Source organism: Lepidochelys kempii, chromosome 6 (assembly GCF_965140285.1).
Source record: "Lepidochelys kempii isolate rLepKem1 chromosome 6, rLepKem1.hap1, whole genome shotgun sequence".
NCBI classification, from domain to species: domain Eukaryota; kingdom Metazoa; phylum Chordata; order Testudines; family Cheloniidae; genus Lepidochelys; species Lepidochelys kempii.
Window position 1 is genome coordinate 17,034,018 of NC_136385.1, and position 27,611 is coordinate 17,061,628.

The 27,611-nt window shown below is 48.6% G+C and overlaps 1 protein-coding gene and 1 long non-coding RNA gene across 2 annotated transcripts in view; one reads left to right on the forward strand and one right to left on the reverse strand.

The window, feature by feature from the left end:
- The first annotated feature begins 5,436 nt into the window (after positions 1-5,436).
- LOC140912488 (acyl-CoA 6-desaturase) overlaps positions 5,437-27,611 on the forward strand; it is a 38,683-nt gene continuing 16,508 nt past the window's right edge. Inside the window, exons 1-5 of the mRNA XM_073346951.1 lie at positions 5,437-5,658; positions 17,882-17,992; positions 19,526-19,723; positions 20,151-20,252; positions 23,170-23,295. Coding sequence (XP_073203052.1) covers positions 5,452-5,658; positions 17,882-17,992; positions 19,526-19,723; positions 20,151-20,252; positions 23,170-23,295 — 744 coding nt within the window. The 5' untranslated portion in view covers positions 5,437-5,451. The remainder of the gene's footprint in view (positions 5,659-17,881; positions 17,993-19,525; positions 19,724-20,150; positions 20,253-23,169; positions 23,296-27,611) is intronic.
- The window catches only part of LOC140912491 (uncharacterized), a 35,937-nt gene continuing 21,213 nt past the window's right edge, over positions 12,888-27,611 (reverse strand). Inside the window, exons 2-5 of the long non-coding RNA XR_012159294.2 lie at positions 21,435-21,547; positions 20,103-20,415; positions 14,091-14,496; positions 12,888-13,497 (exon numbers count right to left, since the gene is read on the reverse strand). This is a non-coding gene — a long non-coding RNA (uncharacterized LOC140912491). The remainder of the gene's footprint in view (positions 13,498-14,090; positions 14,497-20,102; positions 20,416-21,434; positions 21,548-27,611) is intronic.

Sequence of the window (27,611 nt, forward strand, 5' to 3'; positions counted from 1 at the left end):
CTTGTTCGTGAAGACAGAGGTAAAAAAAGCATTGAATACATTAGCTTTTTCCACATCCTCTGTCACTAGGTTGCCTTCCTCATTCAGTAAGGGGCCCACACTTCCCTTGACCTTCTTCTTGTTGCTAACATACCTGAAGAAACCCTTCTTGTTACTCTTAACATCTCTTGGTAGCTGCAACTCCAAGTGTGATTTGGACTTCTTGATTTCCCTCCTGCATGCCCACGCAATACTCTTCCCTGGTCATTTGTCCAATCTTCCACTTCTTGTAAGCTTCTTTTTTGTGTTGAAGATCAGCAAGGATTTCACTGTGAAGCCAAGCTGGTCACCTGCCAGATTTACTATTCTTTCTACACATCGGGATGGTTTGTCCCTGTAACCTCAATAAGGATTCTTGAAAATACAGCCAGCTCTCCTGGACTGCTTCCCCCCTCACGTTATTCTCACAGGGGATCCTGCCCATCAGTTCCCTGAGGGAGTCAAAGTCTGCTTTTCTGAAGTCCAGGGTCCGTATTGTGCTGCTCTCCTTTCTTCCCTGTGTCAGGATCCTGAACTTGACCATCTCATGGTCACTGCCTCCCAGGTTTCCATCCACTTTTGCTTCCCCTACTAATTCTTCCTGGTTTGTGAGCAGCAGGTCAAGAAGAGCTCTCCCCTAGTTAGTTCCTCCAGCACTTGCACCAGGAAATTGTCCCCTATACTTTCCAAAAACTTCCTGGATTGTCTGTGCACAGCAGATGTCAGGGTGATAGAAGTCTCCCATGAGAACCAGGGCCTGCGATCTAGTAACTTCCGTGAGTTGCCGGAAGAAAGTCTCGTCCACCTCATCCCCCTGGTCCAGTGGTCTATAGCAGACTCCCACCACGACATCACCCTTGTTGCTCACGCTTCTAAACTTAATCCAGAGACACTCAGGTTTTTCTGCAGTTTCATACCGGAGCTCTGAGCAGTCATACTGCTCCCTTACATACAATGCAACTCCCCATCCTTTTCTACCCTGCCTGTCCTTCCTGAACAGTTTATATCCATCCATGACAGTACTCCAGTCATGTGAGTTATCCCACCAAGTCTCTGTTATTCCAATCATATCATAATTCCTTGACTGTGCCAGGACTTCCAGTTCTCCCTGCTTCTTTCCCAGGCTTCTTGCATTTGTGTATAAATCAGTGGAGTTACACCAAGATGAATCAGCTGGATGTGTTTAAAATCAATGCAGCATTGTAGTGGCTGCTTCAGGGGGATATTGAATTAATTCAGGATAAGCCACATGCCATTGCTTTCCAAAACATGAAATTCCTTATCACAAAAAACAGAGTCCATTGTTTGCCTTTTTGATCCAAGTGGTGTCCAACCTTCCTCCCATTGAAGTTACATGGAATTTTGCCATCAACTCCAGTGAGAGCAGGATTGGGCTCATGTTGGGAGCCAAAGGCATATTTGGGCCTGATAGAAGCCTGCTGTGAATTTTAAAAGTCTGTTCTGATAACATTTAACAGTGTAAGCATAAGTAGAACCACACATGTGTAAGAAACTGCAGAGTAATCATGTTTGTGAAAGAAAAGAAAAGAAAAGAAAAGAAAAGAAAAGAAAAGAAAAGAAAAGAAAAGAAAAAAGATCAGTTTGAACCAACACTGAACCTACACTGACTGGGGGAGAGTTATCGTGGAAATGAGAGACTAGTACATACATGTAGAAAAGATAACAAAAAGTTACAGATAAGTTTGTGTGACAAAGGGAAGTTGAAGCTGTATTGTCCAGTGCTGGAGGTGATTGTGGTGAGATGGTCCTGATGAGCGTCCCACTTGTAAGAACTGATCACCACTTGCTGAGTGTTTTGCCTTAATAAAGATTTGTTAGCTCCATCTTCTTAGTAAGTGAATCTCAGTCCAACAGCTCATAGAAAGCAGATGCATCTGACAATGGACCTGCTGCAGTTTTCCTCCAGGAATGTTGACTGCTGTTGGACACATCAAAATTATCCATGCCAAGCAAGGAATATTATGCCCAGACAGAAAAGGAACTTAAGCCAATTGCATTTGGCTGCAGGCACTTTTATCAGTATTGTTATGCTACACTTGAATGAGACTATAAACCGCTTGATTCAATTATTGAGAAACCATTCTTCGCATCACCACTTAGATGACAGAACTTGATTCTCCACTTGCAGAAATACAAGATCCACATTCTTTAGTGCCCAGGAAGAGATATCCTAGAGCATGATGCTCAGTCAAGAATTGCATTGGCTGGTAGCAGGTGTAGGGAATGGCATGCGAGTACATGTCATTCTGAAATATACCTATAAGCAGACGGAAAATGACCAGTATTAAAGAGGCAGCTGAACAAAGTGGCACAAGTAAGTCTGAGTGGATTGTTACACACTAAAAGCATAGCAGAGTATTGGAACCACGCTCATTCTTGGATGGCATCAGGGCTGATGTTAGGGGGTAGAGATCATATAGGCAGCTACCTACGGCACTGAATTTTCATGGGTTGTCACTCCTACACAGCAATGCAGCGCAGCAGAGCTAGCAACCACCATGGCCACACAGCTCCTGCCTAGTCACCACTCCTGCCAGGACAGTTTTCAAAGGGGGGTGGGTCTGCTCCTTTAAGTGTGTCTACCCAACACCAGCAGAAGTGGAAGGGAGCTGTTTTGCCAGTGTAACTTTGGCCTAACTGTTCCCCCAGCCCCTAAGCTTGGGAAGAGCCTTGGTGGCAGCTGGGAGTCTGTCCAGGACTGTAAGCAACCCCACTGATGTAGCTTTGGCCTGGCCACTACCCACCAGGTTAGACAACTTTTGGGAGAAGGGTCTGTTTTTTTAAGGGCATCCCTCCCTCCACCAGGAACTGGGTCCAGACTAATGGGGCTCTGTCCCATCTGCAGTCTTTCACCACCCAGGACAGCTTTCCAGGGCAAGAGGGGCTGCCTAAAGTGTGAAAAAGTCTAGCACTGGCCCTGGGAGGCACAATCCATCAAGTTATTCCACATGTACTCGGGACAGATATGCCACAACAAACATACACTAGGCAAAGCAGCATGGGAAATACAACAAAGAGCACAAGGTATAGGTCTCGCCAGCCTTGCCTGTGCCAGGAAACTGATCAACTTTTCTCAGAGTATCCTGTTTATCCCCAAAGGGGAAGATTGGGCGTATTGGCAGAGCTGTGCAGAGGACGCATGGGTGGGATAGCAAGAGGTGTTACAGGACAGAATTGATGTTCATTGGCACAGCTGTGGGGGTACGGGGCCCAGGACTGGAATAAGCCCGGGGGCTGCAGGACAGGATGGAGCTATGCTGGCAGAGCAGTGCAGGCACCCGGGGATGGCATATGAAGGGGCTGCACTGGCAGCCGGTAGTGAGATACTTTGAAATAGTTATTTGGGGGGCAGAAACAGAATAGGAGATGATTCAGAGATTCCAAGGACAGAAGGGATAATTATGATCATCTAGTCAAGTGGTCTCCAAAGTTTTTGGATCACGCACCCCCACGGTGCAGCCGAAGAAAGGAGAGGGGAAGACTTACCGCAGGCGTGCCGCCAAAGAAAGAAGACGGGAAGACCTGCCGCCAGCGTGCCGCCGAAGAAAGAAGGAGGAAAGACCTGCCCCAGGCATGTCAACCGGAGGGGAAGACCTGCTGCAGGTGTGCAAAGCTGCTGCCAAAGGAAAAAAATGGCAGGGTGCTGTCCGGAGGTGCTCCTCCTGCCGTGCACCCCCTGGGATCCTCTGGTGCACCCCCGGGGGGTGTGCACCCCACTTTGGAGACCACTGATCTAGTCTGACCGACCGCCTATGTAACACATACTATAGAACTTCCCCCAAAGTAATTTTTTTGAACTAGAGCATATCTTTCAAAAAAATCCAGTCTTGATTTTAAAATTGTCAATGACAGAGAATCTACCACAACCCTGGTAAATTGTTCCAATGGTTAATTACCCTCACTGTTAAAAATTTACACCTTATTTCCAGTCTCAGTGTGTCAAGCTTCAACTTTCAGTCACTGGATTTTATTACACCTTTGTCTGCTAAACTGAAGAGGCTATTACCAAATATTAGTTCCCCCTGTAGGTACTTATAGACTGTAAACAAGCCAGTCCTTGACCTCCTCTTTGTGAAGCCAAATACCTTGAGATCCTTGGGTCATGCCGCTGCAGTTCAGGATTGAGATGTAGAGCAGCACTATGGGGGAATGGAATAGCTGAGGTGTAACAGGTGCACTTGGTGCTGTGTGAGAGGGGCCCAGGTTTAAAATAACTTGAATGTTGCAGATCACCCTTAAGGTGAATTGACAAATCTGGGGTAAGAGGGGATTTATGAGAGTGCCATGATAGGCCTGTTGCAGGTGAAGCATGAGGGGTATTGGCAGAGACATGCAGGTCAGGAAAAGAAGGGGATGCCACAGGTCAGGATTGGATTGCCCTGGAGAGTTGTCATAAATGTCCTCCCACACCTGAAGGAAGGCAGTGTAACTGCTGAGCCATTCTTTTTGCCTTTGAGCTGCAAAGCCCTGGCAACTAAGAATGGGGATCATTTGATCATGAAGTGCCCTGGGGGCTAAAGAAGAAGGGAATTCTCCTACCCACTAATGAAATTGACCCAAAAGCACTGCCCCAAGCAGAGAACTGTCCTGCAGAGCGATGAACCTCCTCAGCAGTGGGAGAAACTGCAGTGCCTGCTAGCGATCCTGGCCATAATTCAGCGTGATCAAAGCGACCGAATTATGCTAATTTCAGTCACAGTCCAAAAGTCTCCTTCCACTAATTACAGTCCCAGTGAGATGACCGCCCTGAACCAGCTTTCTAAAATCCAAGCCGAAATGCAAATACAAACAAACAAAAATTAGAGGCTCATTAGAAATTACACCTCCCCCCCCATCCCTTTGCTAAGTACCCCCTTCTTGCTGCCTCTCTGGAGGGAGCGGGCCCCAATCCCAGTGGGATACAGTGTCGAGGCTTCTTCGGGTTTAGGTTGGAATTCAGCCAGCTTTCCCCTTCGCAAGATCAACCCCAGCCAATGGCAGGCCCCGGCTCCGCTGGGGGGCGAGCTGGGATTGGTGCAGGAGCTCTGCTGATCACTGTGGAAACCCCCCGCCCTGCCCAAGTGATGAATGGAGGGGGGTGCGGCTGGGAAGAGGGGGGCAGCGGGCTGAGGTTCCCGCAGAAGGGGGTTATTATCGGAGAGGGGGAAGCCTATCCCCGCAGGGAAGAGCAGCCTAGGGGGCACTTCAGAGCAGGCAGCGGGGCGGGGTGACTGCAAAGGGGCTGGCAGCGGAGAGGGAAGGGAAGACAAAGAGGAGCCAGGGCGAACATGAGAGGCGGGCAGGGGGGCGAACAGGGGATCAGCTGAATTCACCCAAGGGGGGAAAGGCTCTTTCCTTCCGGCCACCCTCCGGGAGGCGCAGGCAGGCCGCGGGGCAGCGGGCGGTTGGGGCCGGGGGGAGCGAGGGGCGCCCATGGGGAAAGGCGGGGAGAAAGGCGAGGGGGCAGGGGAGCGCCAGGCGCCCAGCCGGCTCTACAGCTGGGAGGAGGTCCAGCGGCACAACCTGCGGACGGACAAGTGGCTGGTGATCGAGCGGAAGGTTTACAACATCACCACGTGGGCAGCCAGGCACCCGGGCGGCCCCCGGGTGATCAGCCACTACGCCGGCGAAGATGCCACGGTAAGGCTCGGCCGCCCCCGGCGGGCTCGGGCAGCTGCCCGCGGCTCCGCGAGTCAGCCGGGCTGGCCGCGGGGGAGCGCCGCTCCAGTCGGCCGGGCGCCCCAGCCGAGGAGCGGGTTGGTGGGTGGGGAGTCGCTAGGCGTCCCGCCCTCCCCCCGGTGTTTGCCTTTGGTCTGGTGCGGCCGCGGCCCTTCGAGTCCGGGATCAAGCGATGCCCAGTTCTCTCCCTGCCTGGCAGGTTGGGGCGCCCCCCCAGCCCGCCCCCAAGACAGGGGCAAGCGGGGTGGGGGGTGGGGGGCAGCGCAGGCTCCGAAGCGGCTCTCGCAGGACAGGGGTGGGGGGTCTGAGGGGGCAGCGCAGGGAGCCGCTTCGCTCTCTCTCCCGCAGGAGGCAGGTCTCTAGGGGGCTCTGCCACCGCTTGGTAAGGAAAGAGCCGGATCCGTTTCTCCCAGGCGGCGGCAGCGGCTGCACTGAGCTCTGCCTCCCGTTTCCACGGCTTCCAGCCCAAAGCGAGCGGAGCGGAGCGGAGCAGCGGCAGGATCGGCCCGTGGCGCGCTCGCTGGCGGCCGGTTCCCAAAGCCCCTGCCCCAGGCGCGCAGCCACCGAGCCTGTGCTCCGGAGTCAGCGCCTCCGCCCGCCGCTCGCTGCCTCGTAGCTCTCCACGCTGGGTGTGCCCCCTAGACCGGCGTCAGGGGGCCGGAGAGAACGAGCCGCGGGACTGGGCTGCCGTCAGCGGACGGGAGAGGTGGGTCTGACATCGGTGCACGGCAGCTGGCTTCCCCCAGGTGTGCGTTTGCTGCGGGTCACTGGCTGGGAGGTTATTTCCTCCTTAAAGTACAATGGTTTCCTTGGCTGCCTCTGTACCCTTGCAGCAAAGCCTCTGAATGAATGGGCTTTGCAAATGGGCCGCATTCGCCTTTCAGTTGCATTAGCACAAACCCACTGCAACCAGGAGGGTTTGCAGCAGCAATACAAATGAGAGACCGCTTTGGCTCGGGTGTCTCCAGTTTGTCACTCAAAGGGCATTTGGTCTTGCTCTGGGGTTCAGCTTGTCTTTGCCAGGATTGTCCCACGGGTTTGTGGTTCTATCGCTGTTGTGTAGCTTCCCCAACTACATCCCACTCCACAGTCCTCAGTGCAACACTGTCGAGTAGGAGGCAGAACGATCTCAAGGTAGGTCCAGTTTCAAGCACCCTCCGCAAAACCCTGTCAGGGAAAGGGACTCTGCCTGCATCAGGCTCACAACTTTTCTATGTACCTACAATCATCAGCCACAAAATGCCCCTCCCATACAGCTGTAAAAGGATATCAGGACTAAACTGACATAGTTAACTGAGGGCTTCAGAAAATTATGACCTGAGTGCTCAGGGGAAGGCAGTAGTGACAAAAACACAACTCTGCAAGGTAATTCACATTCTTGAGTCTTATAAGGTCCCCAGCCTTAAGGATGCTCACACCATCAGCGCCTGAGGATCCATCCCAGACTGCCCAATAGCAACACACCATCAGCGCCTGACCATCCATCCCAGGCTGCCCCATGGCAACATACACCGACAGTGCCTACACTGTTACACCTAAGGACCCACACCAGCGTGTTCAGTTGTCATGAACCAACTCCCAAGGAAGGGCATTGACACCAGGAGCTCCTGTTCGTGTCACTCACACCACCCACTAAGGCAGCTCATATCATTGCTACCACACTGGCCCTTTCTCCTGGGCCACCTATGGACACCCACGCTGATGGTGTAAGATCGCATGTGTTCATTCATCACAGGATGTCCCTAAAACTGCTGACATTGACGGTTCCCATGACAACCCATTCATTCAGCATGGGCCTACCTCTAAAGATGTTTGTACCAAGAGTGCCCATGCCAGCCTGGTTATGTCACGGGCTGCCCGTGCTCAGAGTTTGTCCTACACCGGCCACACCTCACTACGTTCTCACAGTTGGTGCCTGTGGCATTCTGTTTATGCCTCATCTCATGGACAGTCATACTGTCTTAGACCTTGAGAAGACAGACTAGATTTGCACTGTGTTCCATGGTGCCTTTTAAACTGTTGAGAATCCCAAGGGCTTCACAAAGCAAGAGCCTGGATACTATAATGCTGTGATTGGGATGGCAAATAGGGCACCCATTTTGGTGCACAGCTACAACTCACACATCTCTGGAGGTCAAAAACTGTTTTACTGGGAGAAGCCAGGACAACCTCTGCCACTGACATGTTAGCAACACCAAGGAATTTTCAACTCATCTGGACAATGTCCAACTGCGGACAGGCAGAAGAGATCTGAATGTAACATATCCAATTATTTCATAGTACATCTCCCATTCCATCCCCCGCTATAGCACTGAAGGTTAGCCCAAATCCCTATGTGGGACTTGAACCCATGACCTGCCGGCCTAGGAGAAATTGCAGATACAATACAAGAGGTGTATCTGCTGATACAAGAACTTGCTGTCATTGTTGCTCTCTTTTTTCTGGTGGTGAGAGATGAACTCAGTATTAAATATTCAGGAGCTGGTGTTCTCTAGACTGCTATGGGAGTATGTTGAAACATTCCCCTCTCTGCATAAGTCCATGACATACTTAATGAATCTCAGTCATGTTCACATGGAGGGAATCTATGACCTTGCTGCCCCTGGGATCTCCCTTGAGAATGGGAGTAAGGTGTGAGAGCACACAGGCTTTGCTGAGGTAAGGGAGAAAGTGATTCCCAAACTTTAACAACCCGCAAACCCCTTTCACTAAAATGTCAAGCCTCATAAAGCACCTTCTAAAAATGAATATTTCCAGGGATTTTCACCCTTACCTCAGCATAAATTATAAAAGCAGTGATCTTGAAAATATAAAATGTGTTTTTATGGCATGCTTATTACACACTGTTTATTAATTATTATTTATCATTACAGCTTTTTTATTACATTATGAAATGGCAACACTCTTCCAAGATCTCACTTTTGTAGCTTGTATCAGTTTTGATTCAGCCTGTTATAAGACAAGGCTCCTCTCAGAGGTGCCAGTAGAAAAAAGAGGTGCGGGGGCAAAGCTTGTGTGCACCCTGGGGTCTGGGGCGCACTGCTGGAAAAGTGGGGGGGGGCAGAAAAGGCCTCTGGAAAAAAAAGGGGAGGGACCTGCGGGGGGGGGGGTGTCGTGCTGACACAGGGGCAGTACGTGACCCTCACCCCCCACCCCCACCCCCCGTACAGGCGCCTCTGATTCATGTGGTGTTACTGGAGGGCAGCTCAAAGAAGCATCTTCTGCCTGCTACTCAGATGTCCCCTCCAGGAGTTACCCTACCAATATCCCCTCCACTTTCTTTGAATGTGTTCCCCAAATACATGACATGCATTTCATAATTCTTCCAGGGAGAGAGTCTGCCCTGGATCCTTCCTTCAATCCATTTATTTTTAGGGGCCTTAATAGTCTCACTTCTCTATAGGAAAAGACAGAAACCTGCACACACAAAAAATGCCAGGGTTGCCTGTGAGTCCCCTGTTGCTCTCACACCTTACTCCCATTCTCAAGGGAGATCCCAAGGGCGGTGAGGTCATAGATTCCCTGCATGTGAGCATGACTGAGATTCATTAAGTATGTCACGGACTTATGCAGAGAGGGGAATGTTTCAACATACTCCCACAGCAAAAAAATATCCACCTCCCTTTCTATTTTGTATAAGGAGTCGTGACGTTTAAATCTCCTCAGTGTGATAGATATGCCTGCTTTGATCTGATTAGCTCTCGGAAGTCCCCAAGGCTCCGGGCTGCTGGCCCCGTGCTGCCCGGGGTCCCTATGGACAGCTCTGTCCGCCATTAGGGAATTTTTTCCCGAGAATCCCCTGTAACATTTCGTGAACCCCAGTTTGGGAACCACTGCCCTAGAAGATTCATTTTTTCCATGAACTAAATGATGCTAATCAGATATTCTCTATAATTTCCTTTGTGATTCAAGTGCTCCTTCTTTTTTCTCAGAACCTTTGCTCTGAGTGCCTGATTCTCCATGACCTGGCAGCAAGAGTCCTTGGATATTCACCCCCAAACATTAATTCTGGTTACCACCATCCTCTCTTACTTTCCTTTTGGATCATGTTCTGGAGGTGACGTCAGTCCCACAAAGGGAGTGAGGAGGAAAGAGTCTAGTGACCTGGATTAACTTTTTGAGGGAATACCCAGGGAGGCTTGTTGTCAGATCAGAGGAAGGATGGGCCAGTGGTTAGGGCACTAGCCCAGGGCTTGGAAGAGCTGGTTTTAAGTCCCTGTTCTGCCACAGACTTCCTGTGTGACCTTGGGCAGGTCCCTGTATCGCAATCTCCCATCTATAAAATAGGAATAATAGCACTTTCCTACTTCACAGGGATGTTGTGAGCATAAATACAGTAGAGATTGTGAGGTGCTCAGATACTACAGCAATGGAGGCTGTATACGTATATAGGGTATATAGATAGAACTAGTGACTCAGGACAAAGATGCTTGGGCTGGGTCAGAGGACCAAACAGAAAGAGTTCCAAACTGTACCCAATGGAAGCTTATGCTGAAGGCCTTGTTGATGCTGGGGATTTATCCCATTTTCAGCCATTGATGTAGCTGTATCAGTGCTAACCCTTAGGGTATGTCTACACTACGGAATAAGGTCGAATTTATAGAAGTCGGTTTTTAGAAATCGGTTTTACATATTCAAGTGTGTGTGTCCCCACAGAAAATGCTCTAAGTGCATTAAGTGCATTAACTCGGCGGAGTGCTTCCACAGTACCGAGGCTAGAGTCGACTTCCGGAGCGTTGCACTGTGGGTAGCTATCCCACAGTTCCCGCAGTCTCCGCTGCCCATTGGAATTCTGGGTTGAGATCCCAATGCCTGATGGGGCTAAAACATTGTCGTGGGTGGTTCTGGGTACATGTCGTCAGGCCCCCGTTCCCTCCCTCCCGCCGTGAAAGCAAGGGCAGACAATTGTTTTGTGCCTTTTTTCCTGAGTTACCTGTGCAGACGCCATACCATGGCAAGCATGGAGCCCGCTCAGCTCACTGTCACCATATGTCTCCTGGGTGCTGGCAGACGCGGTACAGCATTGTTACACAGTAGCAGCAACCCCTTGCCTTGTGGCAGCAGACGGTGCAGTACGACTGGTAGCCGTCATTGTCATGTCCGAGGTGCTCCTGGCCACGTCGGCCACGAGCGCCTGGGCGACATGGGCGCAGGGACTAAATTTGGAGTGACTTGACCAGGTCATTCTCTTTAGTCCTGCAGTCAGTCCTATTGAACCATCTTATGGTGAGCGGGCAGGCGATACGGACTGCTAGCAGTCCTATTGCACCATCTTCTGCCGAGCAGCCATGAGATGTGGATGGCATGCAGTCCTTCTGCACTGTCTGCTGCCAGCCAAAGATGTAAAAGATAGATGGAGTGGATCAAAACAAGAAATAGACCAGATTTGTTTTGTACTCATTTGCCTCCTCCCCCGTCTAGGGGACTCATTCCTCTAGGTCACACTGCAGTCACTCACAGAGAAGGTGCAGCGAGGTAAATCTAGCCATGTATCAATCAGAGGCCAGACTAACCTCCTTGTTCCAATAAGAACAATAACTTAGGTGCACCATTTCTTATTGGAACCCTCCATGAAGTCCTGCCTGAAATACTCCTTGATGTAAAGCCACCCCCTTTGTTGATTTTAGCTCCCTGAAGCCAACCCTGTAAGCCATGTCGTCAGTCGCCCCTCCCTCCATCAGAGCAATGGCAGACAATCGTTCCGCGCCTTTTTCTGTGCGGACGCCATACCAAGGCAAGCATGGAGGCCGCTCAGCTCACTTTGGCAATTAGGAGCACATTAAACACCACACGCATTATCCAGCAGTATATGCAGCACCAAAACCTGGCAAAGCAATACTGGGCGAGGAGGCGACGTCAACGCGGTCCCGTGAGTGATCAGGACATGGACACAGATTTCTCTGAAAGCATGGGCCCTGCCAATGCATGCATCATGGTGCTAATGGGGCAGGTTCATGCTGTGGAACGCCGATTCTGGGCTCGGGAAACAAGCACAGACTGGTGGGACTGCATAGTGTTGCAGGTCTGGGACGATTCCCAGTGGCTGCGAAACTTTCGCATGCGTAAGGGCACTTTCATGGAACTTTGTGACTTGCTTTCCCCTGCCCTGAAGCGCATGAATACCAAGATGAGAGCAGCCCTCACAGTTGAGAAGCGAGTGGCGATAGCCCTGTGGAAGCTTGCAACACCAGACAGCTACCGGTCAGTTGGGAATCAATTTGGAGTGGGCAAATCTACTGTGGGGGCTGCTGTGATGCAAGTAGCCCACGCAATCAAAGATCTGCTGATATCAAGGGTAGTGACCCTGGGAAATGTGCAGGTCATTGTGGATGGCTTTGCTGCAGTGGGATTCCCTAACTGTGGTGGGGCCATAGACGGAACCCATATCCCTATCTTGGCACCGGAGCACCAAGCCGCCGAGTACATAAACCGCAAGGGGTACTTTTCAATAGTGCTGCAAGCTCTGGTGGATCACAAGGGATGTTTCACCAACATCAACGTGGGATGGCCGGAAAAGGTACATGACACTCGCATCTTCAGGAACTCTGGTCTGTTTCAAAAGCTGCAGGAAGGGACTTTATTCCCAGACCAGAAAATAACTGCTGGGGATGTTGAAATGCCTATATGTATCCTTGGGGACCCAGCCTACCCTTAATGCCATGGCTCATGAAGCCGTACACAGGCAGCCTGGACAGTAGTCAGGAGCTGTTCAACTACAGGCTGAGCAAGTGCAGAATGGTGGTAGAATGTGCATTTGGACGTTTAAAGGCTCGCTGGCGCAGTTTACTGACTCGCTTAGACCTCAGCGAAACCAATATTCCCACTGTTATTACTGCTTGCTGTGTGCTCCACAATATCTGTGAGAGTAAGGGGGAGACGTTTATGGTGGGGTGGGAGGTTGAGGCAAGTCTCCTGGCTGCTGGTTACACGCAGCCAGACACTAGGGCGGTTAGAAGAGCACAGAAGGGCGCGGTACTCATCAGAGAAGCTTTGAAAACCAGTTTCATGACTGGCCAGGCTACAGTGTGAAAGTTCTGTTTGTTTCTCCTTGATGAAACCCCCCGCCCCTTGGTTCACTCTACTTCCCTATAAGCTAACCACCCTCCCCTCCTCCCTTCGATCACCGCTTGCAGAGGCAATAAAGTCATTGTTGCTTCACACTCATGCATTCTTTATTCATTCATCACACAAATAGGGGGATGACTACCAAGGTAGCCCAGGAGGGGTGGTGGAGGAGGGAAGGAAAATGCCACACAGCACTTTAAAAGTTTACAACTTTAAAATTTATTGAATGCCAGCCTTTTTTTTTGGGGGGGGCAATCCTCTGTGGCGGAGTGGCTGGTTGGCCGGTGGCCCCCACACCATGTTCTTGGGCGTCTGGGTGTGGAGGCTATGGAACTTGGGGAGGAGGGCGGTTGGTTACACAGGGGCTGTAGTGGCAGTCTGTGCTCCAGCTGCCTTTGCTGCAGCTCAACCATACACTGGAGCATACTGGTTTGGTCCTCCAGCAGCCTCAGCATTGAATCCTGCCTCCTCTCATCACGCTGCCGCCACATTTGAGCTTCAGCCCTGTCTTCAGCCCGCCACTTACTCTCTTCAGCCCGCCACCTCTCCTCCCAGTCATTTTGTGCTTTCCTGCACTCTGATATTATTTGCCTCCACGCATTCGTCTGTGCTCTGTCAGTGCGGGAGGACAGCATGAGCTCGGAGAACATTTCATCTCGAGTGCGTTTTTTTTCTTTCTAATCTTCACTAGCTTCTGGGAAGGAGAAGATCCTGTGATCATTGAAACACATGCAGCTGGTGTGTTTGAGAAAAAAAAAGGGACAGCGGTATTTAAAAAGACACATTTTATAAAACAGTAGCTACACTCTTTCAGGATAAACCTTGCTGTTAACATTACATACATAGCACATGTGCTTTCGTTACAAGGTCACATTTTGCCTCCCCCCACCACGTGGCTACCCCCTCAACCCTCCCCACTCCCCGTGGCTAACAGCGGGGAACATTTCTGTTTAGCCACAGGCAAACAGCCCAGCAGGAACGGGCTTCTCTGAGTGTCCCCTGAAGAAAAGCACCCTATTTCAACCAGGTGACCATGAATTATATCTCACTCTCCTGAGGATAACACAGAGATATAAAGAATGGATGTTGTTTGAATGCCAGCAAACATACACTGCAATGCTTTGTTGTACAATGATTCCCGAGTACGTGTTACTGGCCTGGAGTGGTAAAGTGTCCTACCATGAAGGACGCAATAAGGCTGCCCTCCCCAGAAACCTTTTGCAAAGGCTTTGGGAGTACATCCAGGAGAACCGCGAATGCCAGGGCAAATTAATCCTTTCACATGCTTGCTTTTAAACCATGTATAGTATTTTAAAAGGTACACTCACCGGAGGTCCCTTCTCTGCCTGCTGGGTCCAGGAAGCAGCCTTGGGTGGGTTCAGGGGATACTGGCTCCAGGTCCAGGGTGAGAAACAGTTCCTGGCTGTCGGGAAAACCGGTTTCTCCGCTTGCTTGCTGTGAGCTATCTACAACCTCATCATCATCATCTTCTTCGTCCCCAAAACCTGCTTCCGTGTTGCCTCCATCTCCATTGAAGGAGTCAAACAACACCGCTGGGGTAGTGGTGGCTGAACCCCCTAAAATGGCATGCAGCTCATCATAGAAGCGGCATGTTTGGGGCTCTGACCCGGAGCAGCCGTTCGCCTCTCTGGTTTTCTGGTAGGCTTGCCTCAGCTCCTTAAGTTTCACGCGGCACTGCTTCGGGTCCCTGTTATGGCCTCTGTCCTTCATGCCCTGGGAGATTTTGACAAAGGTTTTGGCATTTCGAAAACTGGAACGGAGTTCTGATAGCACGGTTTCCTCTCCCCACACAGCAATCAGATCCCGTACCTCCCGTTCGGTCCATGCTGGAGCTCTTTTGCGATTCTGGGACTCCATCATGGTCACCTCTGCTGATGAGCTCTGCATGGTCACCTGCAGCTTGCCACGCTGGCCAAACAGGAAATGAGATTCAAAAGTTCACGGTTCTTTTCCTGTCTACCTGGCCAGTGCATCTGAGTTGAGAGTGCTGTCCAGAGCGGTCACAATGGAGCACTCTGGGATAGCTCCCGGAGGCCAATACTGTCTAATTGTGTCCACAGTACCCCAAATTCGAGCCGGCAAGGCCGATTTAAGTGCTAATCCACTTGTCAGGGGTGGAGTAAGGAAATCGATTTTAAGAGCCCTTTAAGTCGAAATAAAGGGCTTCATCGTGTGGACGGGTGCAGGTTTACATCGATTTAACGCTGCTAAATTCGACCTAAAGTCCTAGTGTAGACCAGGGCTTAGTGTCCACAAGGCAAGCTAGCCTCTAGCGCCACCTCCATAGCCATCATTGTCTTTTCTTTCTAGTCCCTTGCCTTAAAGCAGAAAGGATGAAAATCCCCTGAACTCTCTCCTACAGACTCCCAAGTTTCCTGTACTCTGTTTGCTAGGCCCTTCTCAATAGATGGGACTTAACACTCCTGGGTTCTATTCCAGGCTCGGAGACGTTGGCCAGTACCTTGTGTCCTTTGAAAATCTTAGCCTTATTTCCTTGGGTGACACAGTGACCACATTAGCCAGGCTTATTGTGTGAATAGTTAAAATCCACATGCTGGCAATGGGCTAGATCACTCGCTAATGGACAGTGTCTGGGGCAAAAGAAAACAAAGCCTGAGTCCCCTTGTGATCTCTCAAGCAAAGAGAAACATCATAAATAAGAAAAGGAGTACTTGTGGCACCTTAGAGACTAACCAATTTATTTGAGCATAAGCTTTCGTGAGCTACAGCTCACTTCATCGGATGCATAATGCAGTAAGATCTTCTGCAAGATTGTAGCTCTGGCAGTTTTGCAGCTCTTGAAATCCACTCAGTTGAACAGCAGATTTGTTAGCAGTAAGGATTCAGTGGGACTCTTCTCAATGGAACACACTGAATCCTTACTGCTAACAAATCTGCTGTTCAACTGAGTGGATTTCAAGAGCTGCAAAACTGCCAGAGCTACAATCTTGCAGAAGATCTTACTGCATTATGCATCCGATGAAGTGAGCTGTAGTTCACAAAAGCTTATGCTCAAATAAATTGGTTAGTCTCTAAGGTGCCACAAGTACTCCTTTTCTTTTTGCAAATAGAGACTAACAAGGCTGTTACTCTGAAACCTATCATAAATAAGGAATTTGGCAATTTAAACAAGTAAGCAGGTTTCTGGTGACAGTAGATCTTGTGACAGTAGATTTCAGTACCATGTGGACCTGTTGAAATTCACTGGATGGAAGTTCTGTGAAGATTCTGGATTGAATTCCAGAATTTTGCAGTAACAGAAATGACTCAGCTGGAAGGAGGGATCCTTGCCTTTGAGAAACTCCCCACTCCACTGCCAATTTGGTCCAGATTCTAGCCAGATCCTGCGGAGGGAGGGGTGTGTAAAACTAAAGTGCTGGTCAGAATCCCATCAGAAATATAGTCCCTTTTCCCTGCCAGCACCTGTGGGAGCTAGATACCTAAAACTGAGCAGGAAAGGGTTGGATGGAGGAAAAGTCAAGGTTTTGCCATCAATGGAACTGGCAAAGCACGGAGAGGAGCATTTGTTACACACATGCAATGTGCACTGATGGGGGAGCCCCATGCAGAATTCTGGCTGACTCAGCAACTTGGCCTCTGCATCCCATCCAGGGTCTCAGGGTTGCAGAGCCAGAACCTTGCACATTGTAAGGAGTGAACTATCCAACACCTTGAAAACTCTGAAGAAAACCTCTCTGAGAAATGGATTTATTGTCTCCCCTCCACTGTGTGGGAGCTGGCATGTTCTGGGTGCATCAGTGGGGGTCAATTTTATGAATTTGCTGAGGTTCCAGTCAGATTTTAAAGCTGAAATCTAACCATCGGATTTGCCAATTGGATAAATATTATAGCCAGTATCTGAACAGAATTTAATTTGGATAACTCCTTTTTACTGAGTCCAGGGAGTGTTTGCTTACTAATTTTAACACAAGGTTTTTATGAGGTCAGCTTTTACCTTGCACAGTATTTCTCAGAGCAGGCTGCATAGGGCTTGTCTACACAGAGAATTAGAGTGTGGCAAGCCAGAGTGTAAATCTATAGCATGCTAGCTTGCCACGCACTAACTGGCTAGGTGGACCTGCTACGGTGCATTAAAAGTTCCATAGTGTGCTTTGGCATACTGCTGTTTCAGTACTATGGATGTTTTAGGGTATGTCTACACTGGGAGCGAGTCTCCCAGGCCAGATCCACACACTTGTGTTAGCAGGACTTAAACTAGTGCATTAAAAATTGCTGTGTAGACAGTGCTTTGATGTTACAACTTGGGCTGGTGCTCAGGCTTGGGCATTCAAGCTTTCAAGCCTGGAGTTGCATTTTCACTGAATATTTTAGAGCTATACACAGGTCAGGGGCAGATACCGTTCAATAGTCTTTTTCCTTCTGGTGTCCTTTTGTTCTGGTGTTTGTATAGTGCCCAGTGCAATGGGGTCCCACTTTATTATTTTTATATTGTTGGTAATGCAAATAAAAATAATAATAATAGAGTGCAAACACTTAGAAAGAAAACCCCAGAAGTCTTTAATCATTCCTCTAAATGTAGTGGACATCATCCATACATTCTTTGATTATATTTAATATCTTTCTTTTCATATACTTTAGGGCTTACTAGAGACATTATATTGAAAGAATGAGACTGATCATCTGCATATTGAGAGATGTTTTTCTGATACATAAGGCAGACAAATTCACAGCTTCTAATTGGGGTGAAAGATATATTGGACTTCCTTTTGCCTAGGTGCCTAACTCCCATTGAATTCAATGGGAATTAGGCACCTAGGAGCTTCTGAAAATCTCACTAGGCACCTATCTGCATCTTTAGGCACCTAAATACCTTTAAAAATCTGGCCCTTTGTCTTCAAACTGCATATTCATTCATCTACTTCTCGCAGCATCTTCTAGAACCAGGAGCCCTACACTGAAAGAGTTGCGTATTGTGGGTACTGACAGTGAACTGGCACCAGAACTGGGGAAACTGTTGGGGTAATGTGGGGGAAACCCTGGGGAGAAGACATTGCTGGGGCCAAACAGGAAGGAGCCAGTGTGCAGTGAGCAATCGCTTTTATTGAATCCCATCTGTCTGCCTGTGTTTCCACTCCAGGATGCTTTCCGGGCCTTTCACCTCAATCCCAGCTTTGTGCAGAAGTTTCTCAAGCCATTACTGATTGGAGAGCTTGCCCCAGGTGAACCTAGCCAGGACCGAGGCAAAAATGTGAGTATCTGCAAACCCCTCTCTGTGGGCTCTGTTTCTGGAAAAGAGTCTACAATCTGGTCATTCCACAATTTATCTACAAAGCTGCCCTCCAGGTTCCTGTGTGCAAAGCCACTACATATAATTCACAAGCCTTCTTCACAATAGACAGCTCTAGCAAGTACAGGAAACGGCAGGGAAAGACACCCACAGTCAGACAGCTCTGTGTGGCCATGTGTATATCCCACTATTGACTGGTGCAGGGATAGGCAATACTTAGGTCAACTTCTCCTGACCTGCAGCACCCCCTGCTATTCCCCTCCTGCAGGTTTTCAGCAGCTCTGCCTGTGCAGTTCACGCCTGATCTGTGACAACTAAAGAAGAGCCCAGTTCAAACTCACCAATTTGAACACTTGCAAACTTTGGATAAATATGGATCAAGATCTGGATCCAGTCTTCGTGGCTGGAGTTCATCTCTAGTCAACAACCCTGTTGCTCAAATTCTCATGACCTGGGTCTGCCCATCATTCTGTAATGCATGTCAATTTGTGCTACAGACAAAAGGCCATGAGGCCACCAGAATGAGACTGCTTGTCATCCAAAGCAGATTTGAACCCTCTTCCATCCTCTGCTCCATACCATTGACCATGCAGCCCGAGCAAACCCTGCTCTGAACTTCATATGGGCTTATCCTGATTAGCTCTCAGCAATGGAGAAGTCTGTGAAAGTGGCCACGTTTATGGAGTGAGTGGCAATAACCCCAGTGGGTGAGATGAAACAAACTGCTCTCTCTGAGCACTGTGCTTATGAAGCTGTAACACAGCAGGGCCCTTTATCCACCCCATGTCAATGTGTCCAGCTCTATGCAAGTCCCAAATGTTCCATTCATTCATTATTCAGACCCTGTGCACTACACAACTGACTCCTAAAGTGAAACCTTTTCTCCTCCGTATTGTTCTTTAGCCGACTGAGTTCATGACATGCCTGTTTCATGCACAATAGCAGTGACTACATTAACCTGCATTACCTCTTGACCTGCTTTCATGAGTGACTGCACGCTAACTGAACACATCCCAAAGAGAATGGAGCTGTCTTGGCACTCTAGTCTCTCATCAGCAGAGGTTCAGGGTTATGCATAAGTGAAGAGACTGAATTCTCTCTTCCCGAAGGAGAGGGGAGATGTTCCTTCATAGCCTATATGGAATGAATTACGGAAAACTGAGACTGGATAAATGGAGAGGTGTTGGACCAGCTGGTGTAAATCACCATAGCTTTATTGACTCCAGTGGGTCTCGGGTGACTTACACCAGCTGAAGATCTGGATTTTAATTGTAATTCAGAAGGTGGGGTAAGACCCATCAGGGTAAGGACTCGGATCAGGTTCCTGAGTGGGGCAGTGTAGAAATTCTGAAGACTGCATGAGTACAGAGACTAATTCTTCTCCCATTCTGGGGAAAACAGGCAGGGGTTAGTAGTGTGGAAGCCCAAGCTTGAATGGACACATTCACACATGTAAAGAAGGGGCACCTTAAATCCTGCATTTCCATTTTGCAGCCCCAGCTGGTGGATGATTTCCGGGCCCTGAGAAAGACAGCAGAGGATATGAACTTGTTCAAAGCAGATCCCTTATTTTTCTCCCTTTACCTGGGTCACATCATCATGATGGAAGCTTTGGCTTGGTTACTAGTTTCATACTACGGCACCGGCTGGATCACAACCTTTATCCTTTCCTGCATCCTTGCAACCTCCCAGGTGAGAAATAGCACGGAGTAACGGGGGTGCTTGTGCTTCCATGACAGGTGACCTGTCAGTGCATCCAGTTGTTCCGAGTACCTCATTATCACAACACGCCGGGACTATCACAACACTCACTTTGGAAGAACATTCATGAACCTCATGCACCCCCCAGACCCCCTCACTGCCTTGCTCTTGCTCCTAGTGAGTCTACTCACTGCCTCACACTCAGATGCATTGAGCTCACTGCCTGTCTCTTGTCCCCCTCCCGTAGATCCAATACCAATGAAATTAATACAAAACTCTCCCCCTTCCATGCTTTTTCTGTGCATAGGACTGTGCACATTTCATACAGACACACAATACTTGCCTTCTACTCTGTGTGTCCTTTTCTTACCTTTGATTTCAAGCAGCCCTGTCACCCCTGGTCCTTTTTCCTCTACAGGCCCAGGCTGGGTGGCTACAGCATGACTTTGGACACCTCTCTGTCTTTAAGAAGTCTATATGGAACCATATTGTCCACAAGTTTGTCATCGGGCACCTGAAGGTAAAGGTCGTGTGCTGGATGCCAGCACACACTGTGCAGAAGGAAAATGATTGCAGCGAAGGAGACTGGGGATCCACTCCATCCCATTTCACAGACTGTAGGTGTAAAAACCATACACCCCAGCCCTCCAGTCGGATCTCACCCTTTCAGAGGGAGCAGCAGCCTGGAGGAAGAATTAGTGACAGATTCCAGGTGGAGTTCTTGTGAGGCTCAGATAGGGGAGCCAGATCCTCAGCTGATGTAAATCATCATAGCTCCAGTAACACAAATGGAACTATGCTGATTTATGCCAGCTGGGGATCTGGCCCATAAGAATGTTAAAATGAAGCATTATACAATCTCCTTTACTCCCCTTCCCACCCCCCCTTTCCCTACCTAAAGCCTGAGTAACATGTTTATTGATTAAAATGACCATCCTGCCAGCTCTCACCCATTCGGGACAATTTTAGAACTTCAGTCCAGGACAGGGTCCAACACAAGAGTCCTATACAACCCAGTTGGCGAAAGGATCCACCTACAGTGGGGAGTCTTGTAGGAAGGGATGGAATGGTAGGCGTTATTAGATGCACATTTAGTTTGGCCTTGGCCATTTTAACCACAGGCCTGGAATGACCCCACTAGCAATAAGAAGTATAAAAAGGCAGCAGTGAGACAACTGTGTCCAGACCTAAGGTGGGGCTTCATCTATTGAAAGCCACAGCAACAGGTCACCTCCTTGGCCACAGCTCTGTTCTCACCTTGTGACGGTGTCCCTCTACCCCTCTTTCTTGAGGCCCAGCTTGGGTGGTACTGACCTGGCACTTCCCAATTTGCAAGCAGAACAAATAATGCTCAGTTGCTACCCAACCTGCTTTAATGCAAGGAGAGGAAATAGGGAGTCCTAGCAGAAGAAGCCCATTCTTCTTGGTGTATGCAAAGGGATTAAATATGGAGAGCCTCATTTGCATGAACAAGGTTAAGCACATTGCCAAATTTGGGGTCTAGATGAATTTTCTTCTTCAGGGCATATTTGGCAGTATAGAAGAAATCAAGACAGGAGGCAGGCAAAATATCAGAGCAGAGAGATGATAGCTCAGAGAGAAAGAGAGATCAGCAGGGATCTGGGATGAAGAGACAGGATTTCCCTTCCTCTAGAGCACTGAATAGGGGATAATCTTTTAGGATTAGATTGGCATAGCCTACCTGATACATCTCCTTTCCTTCCGGGGGAGAGGAGGGGCATTCCTGGACCTTTGCCCGTCTCACAATTCTCTGTGTTCCTCCTTCTTCACTTTATAGATGATCACTTGCAGGTCCTGAACAGGGAACACCAAAAACCACAAAGCAATTTACTGCAGCAATCTAAAAACGAGGGCTCCCACGTTGGGGTTGGCTATTCCCTCACTGCCAACTTCCCAACAATGCCCCGTTATTCATAGCAACCAGAGCTCTCAGATTGCCCAGTCCTGGGACAACTGGTTTCCAACATGTGTAAGCAGGGGCAAGTAACCTCTGAATGCTCATTAACATGACTAAACTAAAGGCAGCTTTGTGAGATGGAGGCTCTCTGTCCACTCTGAATTCTTGGAAGCAGCCAGCTGCCCACAATGCTTATCACCAGTCACAAGGCAAGTGCTTTGCTGGCCTTCTGCCTGAGCATCCTTGGCAGTGGGATAGCTTGGCACTGTGTTTCACAAGTGCCAGAGGAAAATGCGGATATAGGACCCTTATGGGACACTGTCCAGTCCTTTTTTTTTTTTAATACTCTCCATTAAAACCTTCTTAGACACTGGAAAATAATATTTCTTTCCTGGCCAGTTTTGTGTTTTTTCCATTGGGCAAAGAGGGATTCTTTTCACATTCTTTCTTGCACTGCATAAGCCAACATGGCTTTGCCTGCCTTATGTCATGCTTGACATCATCAATGAAATGGGTGATGGTACCGATGACAACAGAGCTCTGGGTAAAGGATGCTGTTTATCTTGGGCTTCCCCTGCTGGTGGGATGTCTGCCTGCCTGTCTTTGCAGCATATAAATATTAGGAGTTACATGTAAGCAAGGCTAACTTCTTTTTTCTCAACATGAGTGGCATTATTTTAATACAATAAAATAATCCAGACAGATCCAGATCCTCAGCTGGTACCAATCAGCCTGTCAAAGCAGAGGATTTAGCCCCTTCACACTTACAACAATTTCAAAGGTAGCTAAGAGTTTGGACATAAACTATATGCCATGGGCGGTTTAGATTATACAAGTGAATGAATATCACAGCAGGGGGATCATCCAGTGGCGTAGCCAGGTGGAGAAAACAGGAGGAGCGGAGATAAGAAAACGGCGCCACCCGCTAGTATTCACCCGGCGGCGCTCCGGGTCTTCAGCGGCGGGTCAGGCGGCGCTCCAGGTCTTCAGCACCACTTTGGCATTGGGTCCTTCACTCGTTCCAGTCTTCGGCGGCACTGAAGGACACCCCCCACCCCTGCCACTGCAATGCTGCCGAAAACCGGAGCGAGTGTGAAGGACCCGACGTTTAAGGGGGGAGGGATAGCTCAGTGGTTTGAGCATTGGCCTGCTAAACCCAGGGTTGTGAGTTCAATCCTTGAGGGGGCTATTTAGGGATCTGGGGCAAAAAATTGGGGGATTGGTCCTGCTTTGAGCAGGGGGTTGGACTAGATGACTTCCTGAGGTACCTTCGAACCCTGATATTCTATGAAGTGCTGCTGAAGACCCGGAGCACCGCCTGATCTGCTGCCGAAGACCCGGAGTGCTGCCGGGTGAGTAAAAATTAAAAAGGCACCAAAGAATTAAAAAGGCACCACTTCTGCTCGGTGGGGGAGCAGCCGCTGCCCCACTCCCCCCCGCAGCTACGCTACTGGGATCATCTCTCCATTAGCGGGAACCATGCCTCCCCATGGACTAAACATTTCCTTCCTCTTCCCAGGGTGCCTCAGCAAACTGGTGGAATCATCGTCACTTCCAGCATCATGCCAAGCCCAACATCTTCAAGAAGGACCCAGATGTGAACATGCTGCATATTCTTGTCCTGGGAGATTCTCAGCCCGTTGAGGTAAGACAAGGAAGTGGTGGTTGCTGGTGGGCTTTAGAGAACTTTTTCTGTGAGGACAGGGGTTGATCAGTGTCTCGAGGACCAGACCTTTGCTGTTAAGACTTTGTCTTTGAGGAAAAGTTGAAGGGACACACCCCAGTTCCCTGCATCTATATTTTCTGACAGGAGTTTGGGTCAAAATTTGAGAGGATATGAGGGCCAGAAAATTCAGTGGCCGATATAATTTCTCATGCTTGTTTCCAGCCCAAAGGTGATCATATGTTTAGGTGGCTTGAGAGGTAGGGAATGAGAGTGAAGAGAACGCAGAAATAGGGTCAATTTTAATCCCGTTGTTCTGAGATATCCAAGTGTGGAAAAAATGGTGCAGAATACTCCTTTGCTGACTTAACCCAAACTGGGCTTCTTTCTCATATTTCCAACTTCTCCTTGGTTTAGTACTTCTGTGAGGACAGGCACCTCTTGTGAGCAGTCAAAGCAAATTCATTTTAAAAGTTTATCTAATATTGAAAGAAATGCCTTACGATATTTGTGTACAAACAGGGGTCCTCACTTCATTGGAGCCTTGGCAAATTCTCTTTAGAGCAGATTGCATGGTAACATCAGAATAATGGTTTCCTCTTGTGTCTTCTGCTTGGGGAAAAACATGAGGAAACTCTGTCGGGGGGGGGTGGGGGGGAAAGACCTACACTAATGCAATTGTAGTGCTGATGTGTTAAACACCAAAGGCTTGGCTGTACTTCATGACCTTATAGGGGCATAGGGGAGAGGAATCCCCCATGTGTGCTCTTTATGGGCAGTCCAGGCTTTGGGTCTGGTCATGCAGGGGTAAAAGATACTGCATGCTTACTTACTTCCCCACTGGAGCAAGTAGGGGTGGGGCAGGGAATCAGTGAAGCTTTGGCTGCATTTCCCAATCCACCACCCAGCAGAGCTCAGCCAGCATAGCAGGGTGAATGGTAATTATACCCCTGAAGCAAGCGGGGAACGTGGAGGGAATTGCAGCTCCCTGAGATGTAATTCCTTCCTGGGGCAATTCAGCCATGGGTGGTGTCCTTGGGACACAACCTAGTTCTGCAAAAATCTGTAAATTCAAAAGACAGGGGGCCAGATACTTGACTATGTAAATCCATGAAGTCAATGGGGCTATATTGATTTACAACAGCTCAGGTTCAGAGCCATGGTTCCCAAGGCAACTATGAGCCAGCCATACTGCACACAGTAACTGTATCTATTAAGGTAATGCAATTAAATCCAATTCTCTGGGGCCACAATATTTACTGTCTGTATTGCAGAAAAACCCAAGGGAAGGGTATAATAAAGATCAATAGTGGTATATGACGTATCAGCATAAGGACATACAGTAAAAAAAAGCTTATAAAGCCAATGTGTGGATCTGAAACACCACAGCAAAGGCATTTGTAACAAACAGAATATAGGGAGACATAAAAGAAAATACTGGGGCACATTCATGCCACCACAACCCACTTCTATGCCACAAAGAAGCTAATTCCAGATACATGGTGGAGAGGCAGCCTAAAAGGTGAATTACATGCATGGGTACTGAGAGTGTTCTATGAAGACAGAAAGGTCTAACCATATGTCACTGAAATGAATCACCCCGAATGGACCATAACAAACCACTAACCAACCATTACTCTATGGTAACTAAATATCTGGAGTCAGATCTTCAACAGGTGTAAATTGGTGCCACTCCATTGACGTCAATGGAGTTTGCTGACTTACATCATTTGAAGAGCTGGCCCCTGATAGCTGGGTTTTGAGGATGATGATCCCATCACTTCACAAATAGCGAGCAGAATGGGGGTGCTTATAGCAATGAAGGAATTGGTTCTGTCTTCCAAGATGAGTGTCTGACGTATATCAGTGCTTGGATGTGCTTTCACTGTTGTATATTGAAACCTTACCCTGATGCAGCCTTGCAGAACTTGGACTGCACTTAATTCCCTTCTCATAAATCTGCAATTCCTGAAATCACCAATGCCCCGCCGGCCATGTGACTGTATTACAGGTGAAAGGTGTTAGCCTGTTTGAACTCGGATGAAGACATGGACCAGGTCCCTGGAAGATGCCCCTCAATCAGAGGGAAGGGAACAAAATGGAACAGAGGTCAATCAAGATGGAAATGAACAAGGGAGTGGGGAGAAATAGTGAGATAAACAAGTAAGAGGAAAACACAAGTATGGGAACACTGTCTGGAGAACCCCAGACAACTGCTGACAGGGACTGGGCTATTTCCAAGTCTGGAGTGGTGAGTGGAGACCACGAAGAACTAAAGGAACACCCCCTCAGATGAAGAAAGGGACAGAGGTCCCCAGTAATCAGTTGACTACAAAAGAAGAAAACAGGAATGAAGCCTGCAGATCAAAGGTTTAAAGCAAAGGAACCCCAGATGGGGACACTGAGCTGAGAACCCTAGACAACTGACAATGAGTATTGGATTGATAGCACAGGAAACTCTTCCCTACCCACAGAACAGTCAGCAGCAGTCCAAGCTTCCCAACACTGCCCCATCATTGTGTGAAGAAGCATTTCCTCACACAACGCACAGTCAACCTGTGGAACTCATTGCCGGGGAAGTTGTGAAGGCCAAAACTATAATTGGGTTAAAAAAAGAATTAGATAAGTTCATGGAGTATAGTTCATAGAATCATAGAATATCAGGGTTGGAAGGGACTTCAGGACGTCATCTAGTCCAACCCCCTGCTCAAAGCAGGACCAATCCCCAACTAAATCATCCCGGCCAGGGCTTTGTCAAGCCTGACCTTAAAAACCTCTAAGGAAGGAGATTCCACCACCTCCCTAGGTAACGCATTCCAGTGCTTCACCACCCTCCTCGTGAAAACGTTTTTCCTAATATCCGACCTAAACCTCCCCCACTGCAACTTGAGACCATTACTCCTCGTTCTGTCATCTGCTACCATTGAGAACAGTCTAGAGCCATCCTCTTTGGAACCCCCTTTCAGGCAGTTGAAAGCAGCTATCAAATCCCCCCTCATTCTTCTCTTCTGCAGACTGAATAATCCCAGTTCCTTCAGCCTCTGCTCATAAATCACGTGCTCCAGCCCCCTAATCATTTTTGTTGCCCTCCGCTGGACGTTTTCCAATTTGTCCACATCCTTCTTGTAGTGTGGGGCCCAAAACTGGACACAGTTCTCCAGATGAGGCCTCACCAATGCCAAATAGAAGGGAATGATCACGTCCCTCGATCTGCTGGCAATGCGCCTACTTATACAACCCAAAATGCTGTTAACCTTCTTGGCAACAAAGGCACCCTCTTGACTCCTATCCAGCTTCTCGTCCATTGTAACCCCTAGGTCCTTTTCTGCAGAACTGCTGCCTAGCCACTTTGTCCTTAGTCTATAGCAGTGCATAGAATTCTTCTGTTCTAAGTGCATCTGCACTTGTCTTTGTTGATCCTCTAATTTGTCTAGGTCCCTCTGTATCCTATCCCTACCCTCCAGCATATCTACGACTCCTCCCAGTGTAGGTCCATCAATGGCTATTAGTCAAGGTGGTCAGGGACACAGTCCCATGCTGTGGATATCCCTAAGCCTCTAACTGCCAGATGCTGGGAGTGGATGACGGGATGGATCACTCAGTGATTTCCCTAAGTTCTGTTCTGTTCATTCCCTCTGAAGAGTATAGCATCGGCCACTGTTGGAAGGCAGGATACTGGGCTAGATGGACTATTGGTCTGACCCAATATGGCCATTCTTATGGCTTAACCCAGATGGGGGGATCACTCAGAGGGGAGAGGGCTTTTTAGGGCCAGTCAATCTTTGGCCTCTCTGCTGCCACTGCCACCTACCATCACTACCAATTGGTGACAGTATTTTGTGATGGGGACACCTGTCCTCTGGAAACTGGATGGAAACCCTAGATTTAGTTCACATACTGGAGACTACCAAACAGCCACTGATCTGATTCCTCCCTCTCTTGTGCATGCCCACTGTTTTTATGGCTATTATTGTCATTGATCTGGACTGCCATAACTGTACTGATGTCACTGAGGAACTTTCTCCACTGATTGCTGCAGGCCTGCAGTGTGATACAGTAAAAAACTGCAGTAAAAGCCGTATCAGCCAGGACTGCACACAGTATTAAAAGCTGTTACTTCTGCACAGTTTGTCTGAGTGATAGATGCTGTGGGGAGACCAATTATGAATTTCCTGATGTCGGTATACTTAAATCTCAAATGTAACATTGCAGAGGTGCAGTTTTAATGGCTTGAATTGTACCTTAGGGTACATTGATACACAAAAAAGAAAAATCCTGCAACAGCAAGTCTCAGAGCT